This window comes from Neocloeon triangulifer, unplaced genomic scaffold (genome assembly GCF_031216515.1).
Source record: "Neocloeon triangulifer isolate White Clay Creek 2 clone unplaced genomic scaffold, ASM3121651v1 ptg000012l, whole genome shotgun sequence".
NCBI lineage: Eukaryota > Metazoa > Arthropoda > Insecta > Ephemeroptera > Baetidae > Neocloeon > Neocloeon triangulifer.
Genome location: NW_026775554.1, coordinates 5,623,184 through 5,639,843, shown reverse-complemented (window position 1 = coordinate 5,639,843; position 16,660 = coordinate 5,623,184). Strand labels below are relative to the sequence as shown.

The 16,660-nt window shown below is 35.9% G+C and overlaps 2 protein-coding genes across 4 annotated transcripts; one reads left to right on the top strand and one right to left on the bottom strand.

Moving 5' to 3' along the window:
* The first annotated feature begins 713 nt into the window (after positions 1-713).
* Positions 714-13,575, top strand: LOC132198185 (sodium/calcium exchanger 2-like). Of its 3 annotated transcripts, none has more exons than XM_059622052.1 (15): positions 714-972; positions 8,160-8,422; positions 8,804-9,031; positions 9,291-9,522; positions 10,104-10,239; positions 10,299-10,407; positions 10,577-10,600; positions 10,850-11,028; positions 11,093-11,186; positions 11,248-11,392; positions 11,452-11,645; positions 11,699-11,843; positions 11,909-12,087; positions 12,150-12,300; positions 12,622-13,575. In XM_059622052.1, the coding sequence occupies exons 2-15, from the start codon at positions 8,168-8,170 to the stop codon at positions 13,041-13,043; spliced, it is 2,493 nt and encodes an 830-aa protein (XP_059478035.1). In that variant the 5' UTR covers positions 714-972; positions 8,160-8,167; the 3' UTR covers positions 13,044-13,575. The 3 variants fall into 3 exon arrangements, with proteins under 3 accessions (XP_059478035.1, XP_059478036.1, XP_059478037.1); XM_059622053.1 differs by having other exon boundaries at positions 715-972; positions 9,291-9,510; XM_059622054.1 differs by lacking the exon at positions 10,577-10,600 and having other exon boundaries at positions 716-972.
* Positions 13,576-13,828: 253 nt separating this feature from the next.
* Positions 13,829-16,645, bottom strand: LOC132198188 (uncharacterized). The gene is made up of 4 exons (XM_059622059.1): positions 16,288-16,645; positions 15,793-16,006; positions 15,587-15,730; positions 13,829-14,329 (listed from the first exon to the last, which is right to left on the bottom strand). Exons 1-4 carry the CDS (start codon positions 16,382-16,384, stop codon positions 13,963-13,965), a joined length of 822 nt encoding a protein of 273 aa, XP_059478042.1. The 5' UTR covers positions 16,385-16,645; the 3' UTR covers positions 13,829-13,962.
* Positions 16,646-16,660: the final 15 nt, after the last annotated feature.

Sequence of the window (16,660 nt, the reverse complement as noted above, 5' to 3'; positions counted from 1 at the left end):
AGTATTAAGAATAAACCATCACTTTATTTGTGTTATTGTTAATTAACTTGTTTACTTGAAGTATCAATTAACCCTTTTAGGCTTTTAAGTTAAAGCACAAAGGATATAGATTAAAAGCATTCAAGGCCAAATCAGAATTAAAGCCAATTTCCATGAGGCCGCCTGTCGAGAGTCATGACATTAAATCAACACAATTAAAAGAAAAAAATAATAAATAAATTTTTCAATCCCAAAATCATATAATTTTCTCATAAATTGGTCAGTTTAGTGAGATGGTCCGAATTTCCATGTGAGAATTCCTAAACCAATTAACTTCATTAGGCCTAAGTTATATTGTGTAAATTTCGTGCTGCTGATTCATGCGCTAATCGATTTTTCGGCAAAGGCGCGCAGTAGTAGTTTGTGTAATTCACACGCAAAAGAAAAAATAATAATAGTTGCACGTTTTTGCTAAAAAAATGTGACATTGTCGGCGCAAAGTGGTCTTTTCTCATTAGTAATGTCCCGCTGACTCACCTTCAGTCCTACTGTGTGTGTGTGTGTGGGTCTGAAATAAACATATTGACAATTAAGACCCTCGCAAGCATACGCAGCCAACATAATTGTAAAAAAATGCGTATGTTCTTTTTAGTGACAGAGAGAGAGAGAGAGAGAGAGAGAGAGAGAGAGAGAGACCGCATGCGCTATCCAGTCGCGGCGTTGGCTTCGATCGAGCAGAAGGGGCCCTTTTATGTGCATCGCGTCAGAGAGTGTTGGGGCCAGCTCGGAACAACAGGTTATCCTCCCGCGGCTGAAGCTTCGCACGTGTGCCGGGAATTATTGCGACTTGAATTTCCGCCGAAAGGAAGAATGATGAAGAAATTCGGCGCACTGTAGTCAAATGCCTAACGGCGACACGAATCTTCAAAACAACAAATCTCAAGACAGCTTCTTAAGCGGCGATTGATATACCAACTTAATTTATATTTTTAGGTAAGAAAATGTTTTTCATTTGTTAATTCTTCACTCATTTAGAATATTTAAAACTTTCAGTTACTTATTTGACTTATTTTAATATATATTATTTTGAATTAATTTTATAACTGCTGAAAATCAAAGTACGTATGCTTGACTTGCTTAGTTGCGACCGGTACAAAATAATTTGATATTTTTGTTTGGGGGGAGGTACATATAGGAGCAGCCGGTTTTAAGACGCAAAAGCACCCTATTGTATGAGTGCACAGCTGTGGCAGCTGGTATCATGTATACAGCAATTTTTGAGAATTTTTATTTTATTTTAATAAAATTGCAGATATAGAATAAGTGGGAAAAAAATTCAAATTGACTTTAAAAAAAATACAGATTTAACTTTGATACCATTCCAATACCATTTCGATCTGGAATATTTTTGCTGCTAGATAGGTTTTTAGCAGTTGGAAAGAAAATGAGCTCTCAAATAGTCAGATTGTGGAATTTTTCACATCTTCAGATGTTATGCGACGCATAATCGATGATATTCATACAACTGTTTTGCAGTTTTTGGAGCGTTTCCAAGCATGCGTTCAGCGCTCAGAATGATAACAAGCACAATATTACGCTTTACACTTAAAAAAATTTCAAATAACCTCCTTTTATTGAAGATAAATAGGATTACTTATTTAATAATTCAAAAAAGGTGTTCTAAAAGTTTAATTTTTTTCAATCTAACTTCTCTGGAGAAAAACTAAGTTTCACTGACTGAAATAGTTCCAGAGCTACACTTGTTTAAAAAATCAATTTTAACCCTGTTTGTGTAACTGCTTTACAAACTGCTTAGCAAATAATCAAGTTAATTTTTAGCTTCAATTATTTGCATCCGCGTGTATTTGCTATTACTTAAATAAGTAAACAAATTTGCTCTCTGTGATCAAAAGTCTCAGCGAAAAGCAGTTATGTTAAGGAAAGACTATAAATTTGAAGTTTGCTCCTCTGCTAAATAATTCATCATCCAAAGCCCACGCAAGCTAGTTTTATTAAAAGATGATCCCAGAACCAAATCAATATTTTGCTCCTCTCTTTCTCGTCACGGTTTTATTTTTTGGGCGACCTCATATTGCTCAACGCTATCATTTGCTGCTCATGACAGTGAGTGAAAAAGGGATGCGTCCCCTGTGACTTGTGAAAGCCCCACCTGGATGTATACCACCTGACATGCACGCATTTTGCGCTTCCTTTGGCGCTCCTATCAAGCGGAAATTGTATTTGTGTCTTTTTTACCTGCCACTTTGTGTTCAATTTCATTCTGCCCACATGCAGTTCCTCTCTCTCCAAAGGAACGCACTTTCATCATTACGCACCACCCGCAGGGATAAATTTCACTTTGAAAATTCAACCCCTGACAAAAAGTCGTTTTCGTAACAATGTCGTTACCGCAGATTTTTGGCCTAGCTTGAAGATATGATCAATAAGTAATTAGCTTTGCTTGGGCTCAAAGGAAAAGCCCAGCGGCTTCTTCTCTAACGGAGAATAAACCGCGATTAAACGGACTTAGAAAGGGATGAGATTGTAAGACCCGCGTGCAGAAAATCTCATTATCCTCTCCTCTTATCCACCGTCAAAAATCATATTTAAAAAGCCAAACGATATCGTTTATAAAGTAGTTGCAAACTTCTTTGATCGTTTTAGATGTATCCATTTTTTAAGTCTACTTCGATGTTCATGAATGGATTTATCTTTTGAAGTCGATTTTTGAAATAAATAATTAAATTGTTGAATTCTTCACCTTACAACTAATAAAAATATACAGTTAAAGAATAATAAAAAAAGATTTAATTTAATATTTGTATTAATAGTAATGAAAAATCTACTTTTTAGGGTGTTATTATAAAATCATTTCATATATTTATGAAAAAAATTTATTACCATTTTTTTTCTAATTTTAAATTAGATAATTCCATTTGAAGGTTACAAAAAACTGAAATTTAGAATTTTTCAACAAAATTGTATTACTTTTTTTTATTGCGAATTTTGGTCGGATTGAAGCCGCCTCTCACTAAAGATATTTCGAGAAAGCCAAATAGACTTAAGTACACATTCACAAGTTTGTATATTTATCCTACACATCAAAATGTACAAAGCTACAGCAGCGTGGTGCTATGCGCCACCTAATCTCTTCAATAATTATCACAATTAGCATGTATTGCGTACGTGAAAAAATTTTACAAATATAATCAATTGGAAATTGCACGTTTTTGCCTATCGATTTCTGCAGCTAATTAATTAATTATCAAACAAACACAAAATCGACCGAAATTGAAATAAAAACAAAGCCAAACAGTTACAGCCAAATTACATACCTTTTACTCAGCCTTTTGATAACACACTGACATGGAGGTTTGACATTTGATGGTGCGGCTGAATGGAGCTGTATTAATGCTGGAATAATTCACCCTGCTATTTTCATTGCTCAAATGTATAAATGTGTGACATATGCAAGCTATACAGACCATGCTCTCTGTTTATTGTTCGGCTCGAACATTATTAATATTATTATGTCACACTCGGCGTTAATCTGCCAACCTCGCGGGCAACAAACGCACCCTGCATATAATAACATGGAACACTGCAGCACCACAGCGTAGTGTGTTTCTGATGGATACACATCCACCTCAGAGGTTATTATAGAGTTACATACATAATAAAGCAACAGGGCCCGTTTGCGTGCAGCGCGCGACCGCTCGACCAAAACAGGTGGTTCACATTATTTTCAGTGCAATTCGGTCTCTCGAATGCGGAAAATGAGGCTACACCGCAGCACAGCTACCTGCTAGTTTCCCTTGCAAATCCAAATAAATAATAATATGCGCCTTGCCAGATGTGGAACAAAACCAACGGTCGCTTTGTATTTGTTCGTGGCCTGCGCAGAGCCCGAGCATTTTTGACGTGGGTCGACCATGTGAGGTGATTTTGGAAATGGAATTAATGCCCGGAAATAAATTTTGGAAGTACATCAGATTGCAATGCGTGAGACTTATTAAGCTATATTTTGTAAAAAAGTATTTTGGATGTGCCATAACTTCTATAAAAAAAAAAATTTGCACTGTAGTGAAATAAAACTTTTTAAATGAAATTTCCGGAAAAATATAATGGTTTATTATTTATTCATAACTTACATTATTAAAAAAAAATAGTTCAAAATCAGGGACATTTTTTTTCTATTTTAACTCAATCATCATCTCGCTATATAAGTGGAAACAGTTGATTATTTTGATCAAATTTAATTTATTTCCATTTTAAACCCAATATTATATCTAAACTTTAAATTATTTATTTTATTTAATTCTAATTGCGCAAACCCGTATTGAAAATCATGATAAAACGTACCTTTTTTTCTTTTTGATATTATTCCCTTTTGTGCTTCTCCTTGTCTGTTTATTGCACATTCCGCGGTTTGATACGCTACAAGAATGCGAAAATAATCTTTTCGAAAGAACCTGGCTGAGTTGAAATTGGAAGTTAGTGTGGCATTCCTCTTGCACTTTGCGGTCAGATCTCTCAGCGAAACTGCTTGATTTGATCAAAAGTGTTTTTTCTCTGGTTTTATATTGCAGCGTCTATTTGTGACTAAATTACAAAGAAGATAGGCGTCTCCTGTAGGGGCATTTTCACAAAGATATGCGAGATAGAAAGGAGGAAAATATATTACTTTTGCATGAAAATAATCTCTTGTTAAAAATTGCAAAATATTAAATACTTGTATATTTTTCCCCATTATTTAGTATGAGAGAAAACAAATTAATTGGATTAAAATTTGTTGTTTTAAAAGAAAAATTTAATTATTAAAAAAAATTAGGTTGCTAAGAAACAACCCAACATAAACTAAATCAATATCTGAATATCAATACCCATAGTTGATTGAATTCAAACCACTTAATTTAAGTTTTCATGTATAAAAATTGATCTTGCCTAAAAATCATAGTTAATTTTCCTGATATCTTACTTAAAAATAATTGCATAATAAAAAAACTCTCCTTTAGTAAAAAAAAACCCGGATTATTTGAAATTGTCATGAATTCATAAGACTGTTCACATTTTTTGTCATTTTATTTTAAAATTTTGAGACAAAATGTAAGTAGGCAGACAAAAATTTTGGGCGATTTTTAACAATAACCTTACCATACTCTTTCTTGTAATTCATATTCAAAATATTTGTAAATGTTAAAAAAAAAATCACAAGTTTAAATTACAAGTATTACAACTAAACGCCAACGGTTGTATCAAGCAGTATTGAGATGATTCTTCATTATACCAAACCAGACATCGACAGGCTTGGCACAATTGCGTGCATTATACGCTCCGTGTTCCCTAATTATAAACGCATTGTTGTTATTCCAGTGTAGGTCGAATAGTTAAGTGCACGTTCACGTTTACAGTAAAGCGCAATTCACTTAATCCGTGTACACAAACAACCCCCGGTCCATCGCCTGTAATGATCAAGCTCCCGGGTTCAATTCAATTTTGCGCATAGTGACCTCAATGATTAATAATCAATCAACATTGCGGATAATACGCACGCAAACCCTTTTGTAATAAAACACGCATGCTGACGTCACCGATCAAAATAAAAATTTTAAACACAGGTGTGTTTTTGTTTATTTCGCCAATAACAATTTCCATGCGGTGACTCAGCACCGGTGATTGATTTGATCACGTGAATATTCCAACATGTTTTCGAACGCGAAAGGTGCGCTCAAAATGCACAACGTGGTCGGGAACAAAATGCACTTGGACGGACCTTGACATCAAAAACGCAGCCGCGTTGTTGGGATTTCAAAAACTCTCTCGCTGCAATAATTTGATGTTCTCCGGTGCAGCTCATTTTCCCACAACCTTCAAGGCGTGGGTCGTGAAAAACAAAATCTTGGCTCTTGAGAGGAAAGGAAGAGTGTGAATTCGTGAAGGCTCCAACAAAAAGCGAGTCGTCGCTCCTTTTGTTTTCCTAGGTGGGCTTCCGGTGATATAATTCATAAGGTGTCTCATTAAATTATAGTTTAGAGAAACCAACAGAACAATGAAAATTGAAAAGAATAATTACTTAAAAAAAAAATTGCATAATTTTCACTGAGAAAAATTACATCATTTATTACAAATAATGAAAAATAAATCAGCTTAAATAAAAATGAACTGGTTTTTATTGCTGAAAGTGTTCTTTACTTTTTGTAAATAAAATTTAGATGTAATTTTTCATGAAATATCAACTTTAATTTAACAAAATTACATATTTCACATTTTTTTCTGCATCGCGAAGCTTCAATCAATTATCTAAAGCTTTGCATTAATATACAATTTTATTTAAATCCAGTTATATAAGAGCCGGTTGAGCCATAGATTGGATTTTACTCTGAATCGATCTGCTCCTTTGCACATTCCCGCTGGCAAATATTTGAACGGAATTCGCTCGCAGTTTATGTCCGTTTTCGGCGAGATATAAAAAGGGTTATTTCAAATAAGTTGAGTGCTCACATAGCAGCATTCAGCCGTAGCGCGGCAAAACGCATGCCGAGAAAAACTTTGCTGATTGTGTGAGAACGCCGATGATGACTGTATTACAAAAAAATGACGAGGAATCCTCGGAGCAATATTACGTCATTCTTAAAGACTCATACGTTTGCTACGCCTTAACGATGACGTCTTTCGGTGACCTCTAAAATTCCTCAACTTGTCGGAAAGGTGGAACTTGCTAATCGCGTAGGAAGGAAAGATTGTTTGATTTGCCGCCCAACACTTTTAAAATATTGAGTCACAAAAAATCGCATTAGAAGGGAGCAGAAAATTTTAACGTGAATTATATTTCTTTTGCAAAAATTTATATTATATTATAATTTTTTCTTACTTTCAGTTTTTATTTCTAATAGTAAAAAGGGGAAAATTTGAATCATTTCAAATAAACTATTTAGTATTATTTTGTCTTGATTGTATACAAATAATTTAAAACAATTAAAAAATTTTTGTTAGAAACTAACAATAATTTGGGTTTGCAATTTATATATTTTTTTTTGTATTATCAATAATTAGACAATTTGTGATTATTTTCTAATTTCTAAAGCTAACGATCCGTTTAAAAAAATGAAATCATTATAATAACTCGAAAAAATTGAAAATAAATGTTAAAACTTTGCATTTTGGGAGCTCTAAATTACCCACTCTTATTATACATTTTACTGACCTACTGACTTTCCTCATTAGAGTCATTATCCATCTCATCCATCGGATTAATTAGCTTTCAATTTGTCAGTCCGAATCGAGGCAGTAATTTGTCACAGCGTGCGGAGCTGGTCAGATGAGCCTCTCTCCTCTACTTCTCTGCGAGACGAAGTTCTCAATTTGGTCTGCAATTGGAGCCAGAGCAAGTAGCGTAATTGAAATAAAGCGTCGTCTCCGCTCATGACACTTCTTAGTCGGACAGATTGATTATTTTTTGTTGTCGTTGAGGAAGAAAGACGGATTCATTCGCGTCTTATCTAATTCACTTTGGCTGACTGGTTTTCCTCGGCAAAAAGCTTTGCTCGGCGGGATGCTTTTGGGTCGCGGACAATCACCGTTGGCGAAAATACAATCACGCTACATGCACTTCCTCAAAACAATTTACCGTTTACTCAAAAATGCGATTTCGAGCGGGGTGTTCATTTTGCATGCAAGTGGAACAGAACAAGTGGAGTAATTGAATTTGTGTGATCAAGGGTAATGATAAAGAACCACATACTTATTATACTTAAGTGCCTCATTTGAATGAATTATTCCTTAAATCAAATTGCAATACTGATTTTTTTTTTAATTTTCGAAACATAATAATATACAAGTTTCTCTTTATATTAGATAGTTTTTGGTAGCATTTGACCTAGGCATGCAAAACAATTTTTTGTTAATGTATTAACAACATAACTTCAGCGTTTCGTTCATAACCTTACCCACCTTACCTATATAAAACAAAAATTCGACAGTCAATATATAGTGACTTAATTGCAAACGTCAGTTTGGGACTGATTGATGAAATAATAGATTTTTATCCTTTTAAAACACACCCTTTTTTGATAAAACTCAACCGTTTATATATATTCTTATCGCATATTCCTTGTCTTGTTTGAAAGCAGTTCCAATATTTGACCACAACTTATTCATGTATTTTTCCCTGCTGCCTTTAGTTTAAGAAATGGCTTCGATCAACGCAACCGACTTGGAAAAATTGGCGCAATGTCCGCCGGGCCTTCTGCTGCCCTTCCTGGAGGAGTCCCACTGGAGCGTTGGCCTCCGAGCCACTCTCTACATCATGGGATTGCTCTACTGCTTCTTGGGCATCGCAATCGTCGCTGATGTGTTCATGGGAGCAATCGAGATTATCACCAGCAAAACGAGGAAGGTCTATTTGGCTTCAAACACTCAAGGCCAGGAGCCAGATGTTGTCGAGGTAGGCCAAGATTATTGTTTTTTAATCCTGTATCAAAATAACAACTTTCGTAATAATTGCTTATAATGTTGAAACAAATTTTATTTTGTATTACTTTTATTAGATAAAATGTAGAAAAAACGCATACATACTAATTAACGTGATTCAATACCAATTTAGAAGAATTAATTAAAATTTTGATATTTTTTAGCGTTATAAACGTAATTAATATGTTAAAAAATGATTCTCTAGATTCATGGTATTATTATTTTTGTTTAAGCCAAGTAATAAACTTTTTTTAGCAATATAAAGTTCAATAAAATCGCTCAATATTTCATCTTTGACAATACACAAAAAAATATCACAAATGAATTGAAAAAATGTGTCAATGGTTTTTAAAAGGTCAGGATATGGAACGACACGGTGGCCAATTTGACGTTGATGGCCTTGGGCTCGTCGGCTCCAGAAATCTTGTTGTCCTGCATCGAAATTGTGGGCAAAAACTTTGAAGCCGGTGAACTTGGCCCGGGCACGATCGTCGGTTCGGCTGCTTTCAATCTGCTGATCATCTCCGCCGTCTGCGTGGGCGGCATTCCGGAGGGAGAAACCAGGACCATCCGCATGATCAAGGTTGGTCGTTAATTAAGTTTGCCTTTAATTGCGTTCCCCAGAGAGACGCGCCATCAATTTCCAGCTTTCAACAAACATGCAAACGCGGAAAGAGGAATAAATACAAATCTTCCGGGAAAACGTTTTTTAGAACAACGTTTTTTGCCTTCAAATTTAGTGAAAAATTCCTAACGAGAAAAACTAATTAATTAATTTTGAAGAAAATAAACATAAGAACTTCTTTTTAAAATTATTAATTCAAGCTTAAAATTTCCCACAGGTCTTTGGAGTTACTACGATTTTCAGCTTGTTGGCGTACATCTGGTTGTTGGTGATCGTGGCGATTTCGTCCCCAGGGATCGTCGAGGTGTGGGAGTCGGTGGTCACTTTCATGCTGTTCCCGGCGCTGGTGCTTGTGGCCTTTGCGACGGACCGCGGCTTTATCTGCGGGGTCACCCGCTTGCCAGGGCAAAAACAAATTGAGTTGGAGCAGCCAGACGGTATGGGCGAGGGTTCGTATTTGTGCGCCTGCACCCAGCATGCCATTGGGCCATTGGTTTTGCACCCCTTGTAAATTTTATATGCTGTCGATCGGGCACCTTTAAATGCCGCTAGGGGTATACAATGGTGTGCACCGAACTACACACACAACAGTGTCTGTGACGTTTTTGGCTGTTTCTTATGGTGGAAGGCTCTGTGGCTTTTTGGTAAAATTTACAATTTATTGTGTTGTTGAAAAGGCATTCACAGAACTTTATATAATGCTTATCCTGAAAATCTTTTTTTTATGTTGATAAATTTTTATTCTTTTAATTAAATAATTAAATTGCTTTTACTGTGAATTAAGGAGTACATTAAAATTAAAATACAGACTTTAAATAATGCTTTCAATATTTTTTGTTTTTGTTTTCAAGATTTACAATTTGTCGGTTTGCATTTTTAAACACGCTTATTATCTGCTCTTTCGATAAAGTTCAAAACTGTACTGTCTCTGTGTGGTGTCCTATGTCCTATGTTTGTGGAAATCAAATGTATTTTTGGCTTCAACATTTTTTACAAAAAGCAGCTTTCTTTTATTTGATGAATATTTCAGGTGACAAGATGATTACCACCAGGGGTTTTTTCAAAAACGGCGTCTTGGAAAAAGACTCTCTCGTCGCTTTTGTAAAAGAGGTCAAAAAATACCCAGGCCTTTCCGACGAGGACGCAGCTTTGCTCGCCGCTCAAAAGTATAAATCTATGCCCTTGGTTTCAAAAAATTTTTATTTGTATTTTTTTTTCGTAAAAGGCTTGTAGAATCTCAACCTCACTCCAAAATGTGGTACCGAATTGGGGCCGTCAGGAATTTGTCTGGTGGACGGAAAACGCAACTGCGGCTGACCAAAAAGCTCAAAGAGGTAAAGGACCGTGTTGAGATCTGTTATATTTGGTGAACAGTTGCATGAAGAGCATGATTTTGGGGGAATTTAGGATACATTTAGAAATTCTCTAGTATTAGTATTATATAGAAACAGCAACTAATAAAAATCGTATTTCTCTGTTCTTAAAATTAATCTCGGATCGCAGAAATTGGATTCCAGGTTGAAACTGGTGAGCATATGAGGATCTCAGCGTCGTGTTTAAATGTGCTTTTACTAATCCAATAAATTTTTTTTTTTTATCCAGCAGATCTGTTTACAAATTAATTTTCATTAACTCTCACTTTATTTATTGTGCGCTGTCCTTTTTCTTTAAATTAATGCTTTCCTTCTGGAGAATTTTAATATTTTTCACAACGTGCATAACAGCATGCAAAGAAAAATCATTTGATGAGCGGAATATTAAATAACTTTTAAACAGGTCTATGACACGATTAATGAGCACCCAGAGGCTCCCAACCTTGGCCCCATACCTGAAACCGACCTGAGCAAAGCCATCATCGAATTTCACGCGGCGACCTGTGCGGTGGCTGAAAATATTGGAAAGTTCCCCATCACCATCGTTAGGCACGGAAAAATGGACGAAACTGTAAAAGTCAGGTATAATGAACTCCATGACCTACTTTAAACTTTAAATTTACAAAAAATCCAAATTTTTATAAAGAATCGAAAGTATTGATGGAACTGCGACAGAAATTGAGGATTACATTCCTGTAAATGAAGTCATCACCTTTGAGCCAAATGAAATGCGAAAGACGGTAAAAATTTTAATATTTCAACAGCACAATTTATAAACAAAAAATATTGAAACATCCTCAGGTGAATATTGAGATTGTTGATGACAACCAATGGGAGCCTGATGAGGAATTTTTCCTAAAATTAAGCTTGATACCTACAGAGAATAATGAAAATGTGCAGCTGGGTCACATGTCTATTATGGAGATAACAATCTTAAATGACGATGGTATATTTTTATTTTTAAATATTTCAACATTTTTGCCAACGCAAATCGTATATTCCTAGAACCGGGTGTTTTGTCCTTTAACAAGAGGGGTATCCTGGTACAGGAGAGTATTGGCATGGCAAGAATTCCCGTTGTGAGAACGGGTGGCGCCGACGGAGAGGTGTCCGTGAAGTGGAGGACAAAAGACAAATCTGCGTTCACCGGCAAAGATTTTAGGGGAGGAGAAGGAACTCTTACTTTTGGACACACAGAGGTTTTTACAATTGAAAAAAATCACTTCTTTGATCTAAAAGCTACTTTTTTTAGACTGAAAGAATCCTCGAAATCCCTATTATTGATGATATGGAGCCTGAAAAGGATGAACACTTTGAAGTTGAACTTTTTGAGCCCACCGGTGGCGCCAAACTGGGAAGCATTCCTCGAATGGCTGTCACAATCACAAATGATGATGGTTAGTATATTTTGTCAATCAATTTTCTATTAAATAAATCATAATTAATTTTAATTTCTCTTTAGCTTACAACAGCATCACAGATCATTTAATGAAAATGACCCACGCAAATATGGACGCCATGCGGACCCACCAAGACACTTGGGCCAACCAGATACGGGACGCAATGAATGTGAACGGCGGAGATTTGGCAAACGCGACCAACGTTGATTACCTCATGCACTTCTTGACCTTTGGCTGGAAGGTAAAATAATTTTAAAATGTACCATTTTTATTAAAAGTAATTTATCATCTCGCTTTTTCTAGATTATTTTCTCACTCATCCCCCCTCCCAGCCTTCTCGGTGGATGGCCCTGCTTTTTCTTTTCGCTTGCAATGATTGGAGTTATCACTGCGGTCGTGGGAGATTTGGCGTCTATCTTTGGCTGCCTGGTTGGACTGGAAGACAGCGTTACAGGTATGATTATATTTATTTACACATTGACTGAAATGTATGCAACCTGGAGAGCTTTAATGTTGAAATGTTGCATAGTTATGTACTTGCAGGAGCCTTGATCTTTTTCATAGAACAGATTGTCTATGATTAGAGATTTTATAAATCAACTCTCTTGAAGTTCATTTAACATTAAAAATTAAAAAAAATTTACAAGAATCTGTGATTAATGGTTTTAATCATTTTAATTTCATGAAAAAAAAAATTGATGAAACTAATATAATTTTATTAATTTGAGTTTTTTGTTCAACATTTTAATTCATTTATTTGTCATTCTTTTTATAGCCATCACCCTGGTTGCAATGGGCACCTCTCTACCTGACACATTTGCCAGCAAAGCAGCTGCCATGCAGGAGAAATATGCGGACAACGCTATCGGCAACATCACCGGCAGCAACTCTGTCAACGTTTTCCTTGGCTTGGGTCTGCCCTGGATGATGGCCGCCCTGTACCACTGGAATAAGGGAACGACCTTCTTCGTGCCCTCGGCAGGTCTCGGTTTCAGCGTCTGCGTCTTCACATTGGTCGCCGTGTTGGCGGTGATGCTCTTGATGGTCAGGAGGCACCTTTCCCTCTTCGGAAAGGCCGAACTCGGTGGCCCTTTCTGGCCTCGCGTGGGCAGCGTTGTCTTCTTGGTCGGTCTCTGGTTCCTCTACGTAACCCTTTCCTCCCTTCAAGCCTATGATGTCATCAAAGTGCAGTTCTAACTCGGCTTCTTAAATATATTTATAAACGTGTTTTGACTGTTTCGAGAATTTATATTAACTTTATGTGCATTTAGTTGCATTCCTAACTTCCATTTGTACAACTTTAGAATTAATTAATTTGATGGATGGAGAAAATAACCAACGTTCAAAATTTGTGTATCTATGCTGAGCTTCTTGAAATTGTAACAATTTCGCTTTAGCCTTTTGGCAAATTCCGTAATACTGTAATGAGTGATCTATTATGACTTAAATAGAAAAAAATATATTATAATATAATATTATTGCTGCTGGGTAGCTTATAATATATCAAATCACTATAAAGTGGTTCTTGCAAGAACAAATTTAAATAATACTTAACAAACTTTTGCTTTTATAGAAAAATAAAATTTGGGCATAACTTTTTTTTAAGGAATTCAATGCAGAAGGCGCAATGTTAAAATTTAACTGGTAGCTCTTCTTGATATACATGGAATTGCAAATCAATCAATTCTCAACCTAGCACTTATTGCCTTTTTTCTTAAATGTTTAATATATTCCAAAAAAGAAATTGTGATTTTAACTCATTACAAATAGTGTATTATCATAAAGGCAGCTAAAAAGAACTAAATTTTCAACTATAGAATTATCTATGTTTAACACTTAATATGGTGTTGAAATATTCTATAAGTTCTATTGGTGTTGAAAACATATAAAGAATTGAAAGTATTATGTGACGATCTTGACCAATAAAAAAGTACCTAAAATATTAAATGTGGATCTTCGAATGTTTAAATTACAAAATCCCATGGAAATAGATGAGAATTAATCTCCTTTATTATTAAAATTAATCTGATGAAAATAGGAACAGAACAATCCAGAGATGACAAAAAATAATTTAAAATGAAAAAAACTCCATGATTTGTACGAGATTGGAAGAAATTCATCCATAGGAGACAGTAAAGCCCATGTAAGACATGAGAGTGTCGGTCATTGACGTCCTCAGCTGTCGCTCCATGTAGACGCCCATGATTTCTCGGAGACCGGCGAGGAAGGCCACCTCCATCTGACGTACAATGGCCGGCGTCCGCAACCAGTTTCGGGTCCGCTCCTCCACACCGTCCTCGTCGGGGTCTGCCAATGAGCGGCGCCTGTGATTCAAGGGCTCCTCGCAGCCCTTGAACTCGGTCCTGGCGTTGCCTTCGGGCAGAAAGCGGGAGGACATGCGAGAGGTCGGCTGCACTTGCTGCCCGGCGCCTCGACGGTACGCGTCTCCACTCACAGCAACTTCCAACGGGGCACCGCGCATTCTGCGGGAACGATTATTTTTATTTACATTGATGAAAAACTTCCAATATTATGAGAAATAATGTTTAACTTAAAAATGAACGTTTTCACCAATAAAAACAAAAATATGGCAAATATGGGTTAACAGATTTCAGCTTGTTTTTTTATACCTTAATTTCCTTTTATCAACAAAGTTCTCTTGAACAATTAAATTTTGAATTTATTATTTGCTCGCTCTCATAATTATTTTGTCTTTCAGTGAAGTTTTATTGATATCTACATTAACTAAAGCATAAGTACTATATTTTATGCTCTATATTTAAATTTTAAATCTGTAATTTATTATAATATTCTTTTGAATCGCATTCGCATCTAAAGAATAATGAAAAATATGAGACATGACATAATTGTGCAAAATGAATGTTCAATCCTAATTTTTAGAATATTTTCCATTCAGAAATTTTCATTTCCCTTGCACTAACTTCTTTTATAGAAAGCGAAGGAGGAGAAACCGCGAGGCAATCATGACACATTTTTCGCGAATTGATTAAACGCAGCTTCGGTATATTTAGCCCTTGGCAAACTTGACGAGCGCGCATTAGCAAATTTTTCGCTATACAAACACGCCCACGATAATAACTGTGATGCACTTTTCGATACAATGGTCAAAATTGGCAATGCCTGCGTCCGTGGTTTCACCTACGCAGAGAGAGAAAAAAATAAACGCCGCTCTCATTTTTCTGCGCGCGCGGCACATCATTAATTATTTTTTTCCTTTCCTCTTGCCGCAGCCGGCACGATTTTCACGCTTGATGCGTCCACTTTATGTCATATCTGCGAGATGAGTGCGTTTATATGAGTGTGTTCAGAATCAGGCCAGCATATAAAAGCTTTTTTGAAACAGTACCCGAGGGAAACTTTGATAAATATCAAAAGACAAAGAAAAATTACGAAACACGAGCTTTTGTGAAATGGAGAAAATGTGACAAAGAATGACAAATTTTAATTTTCTTTGTTTACTGACAGTGAAGCAATATTTAATTATGTATAATTTTCACCTTAAGCGTTATTAAAACAATAAAATTGAATTAGTAATTTGGCCTGATAAACAAAAGGATAAAAATAATATTGAACAATTTATAATTAATTTCATCATTATTTAAAAAAATTATGAAAAAACGTAGATGTTACCTTTTTCTGAATTATGAAAAGCCATAAAGTTGCGAAGTGCACATTAAAATCTTAATTTATGAAATAAAATGTATCCCAAATTAACTCACCTAAGTGTGATGTCGCACTTGACATTATTAACCAGCCAAGTCAAAATGCCCAATGGAGATGTGTCCCGCAGCCGAACAGTTCCTTTGGCCAGAATCTCCCCAAAGACGAGATTGGTCATCAGGGTCGAGTTTGACCGCGAGAATCTGTGGTTTAATTTTTTATTATTAATTTTGAATACTTCTTTATCAATATTAATCAGATTCACCTGCACCGCTCCAGGTGACTCTGTCCAAGGCCTTGCACCTTTATGTTGGTGATGTACATGTCAAGCTGGGCGCCTTTTATCGGCTGGTACAATGTGATGCCCTTCAAGTTCATCACTTTTCCGGCGGGCTCTTCCATTTTTCGCCGCATATGCTCAAGAGCGGGCGCCAGTCGAGCGGCGCATGGTGGACTTCCTGGACGCCGAATTCTATCCTCTAGAGTGAAAGATACATTTTAAAAGTCTTTAAGTTTATTTCCTATATGTTTAATATTATTTTAAAAAATCACCTTAAAATAGTATTGTTTAAAAATGAAAAAAAAATGAACTTTTAAAATTACTTTGAGATGGGAAAAAATACATAAATATGGTAATACAAATTTAAAATAGCAAAGAAAGCACTTTTGAGAATGATGATTTCGTTAAAACTAGAAAAAAATTTTAAATTTCATTCATATCATATCATATTAAATTTTTTAAATTAAAATATATTCCTACCTTGGTAGAGTTCATCGGTTTCGTCCAGGTCATTTTCCGCACACGTATGGGCAGCCAGGAAGCAGAGGAGGACAAGTGTTTTGATCGTTGTGCTCATCCCTGGCACGAGTCCTTCGACATAACTCGATCCTCTTCAGGTGCAAACTGAGTGAAGAACTGCTGTGCTGTTGCTTTCTATCTTGTGGGACGAGATGAGCAAGAGGGTCACTCTCCTCCTCGCGCCGACGGACTTTCACCGCGCAGAAATTAACAAGTCGCTTATTTTGTACCTGAGACGGTGGGCGTGCAACCTTATCTTTGTTGTTGCAAAAAGGGGGGTGGACGGACCACCACTTCTACTTCCGTATGAATTAATTTAATAAAGTTGTCGTTC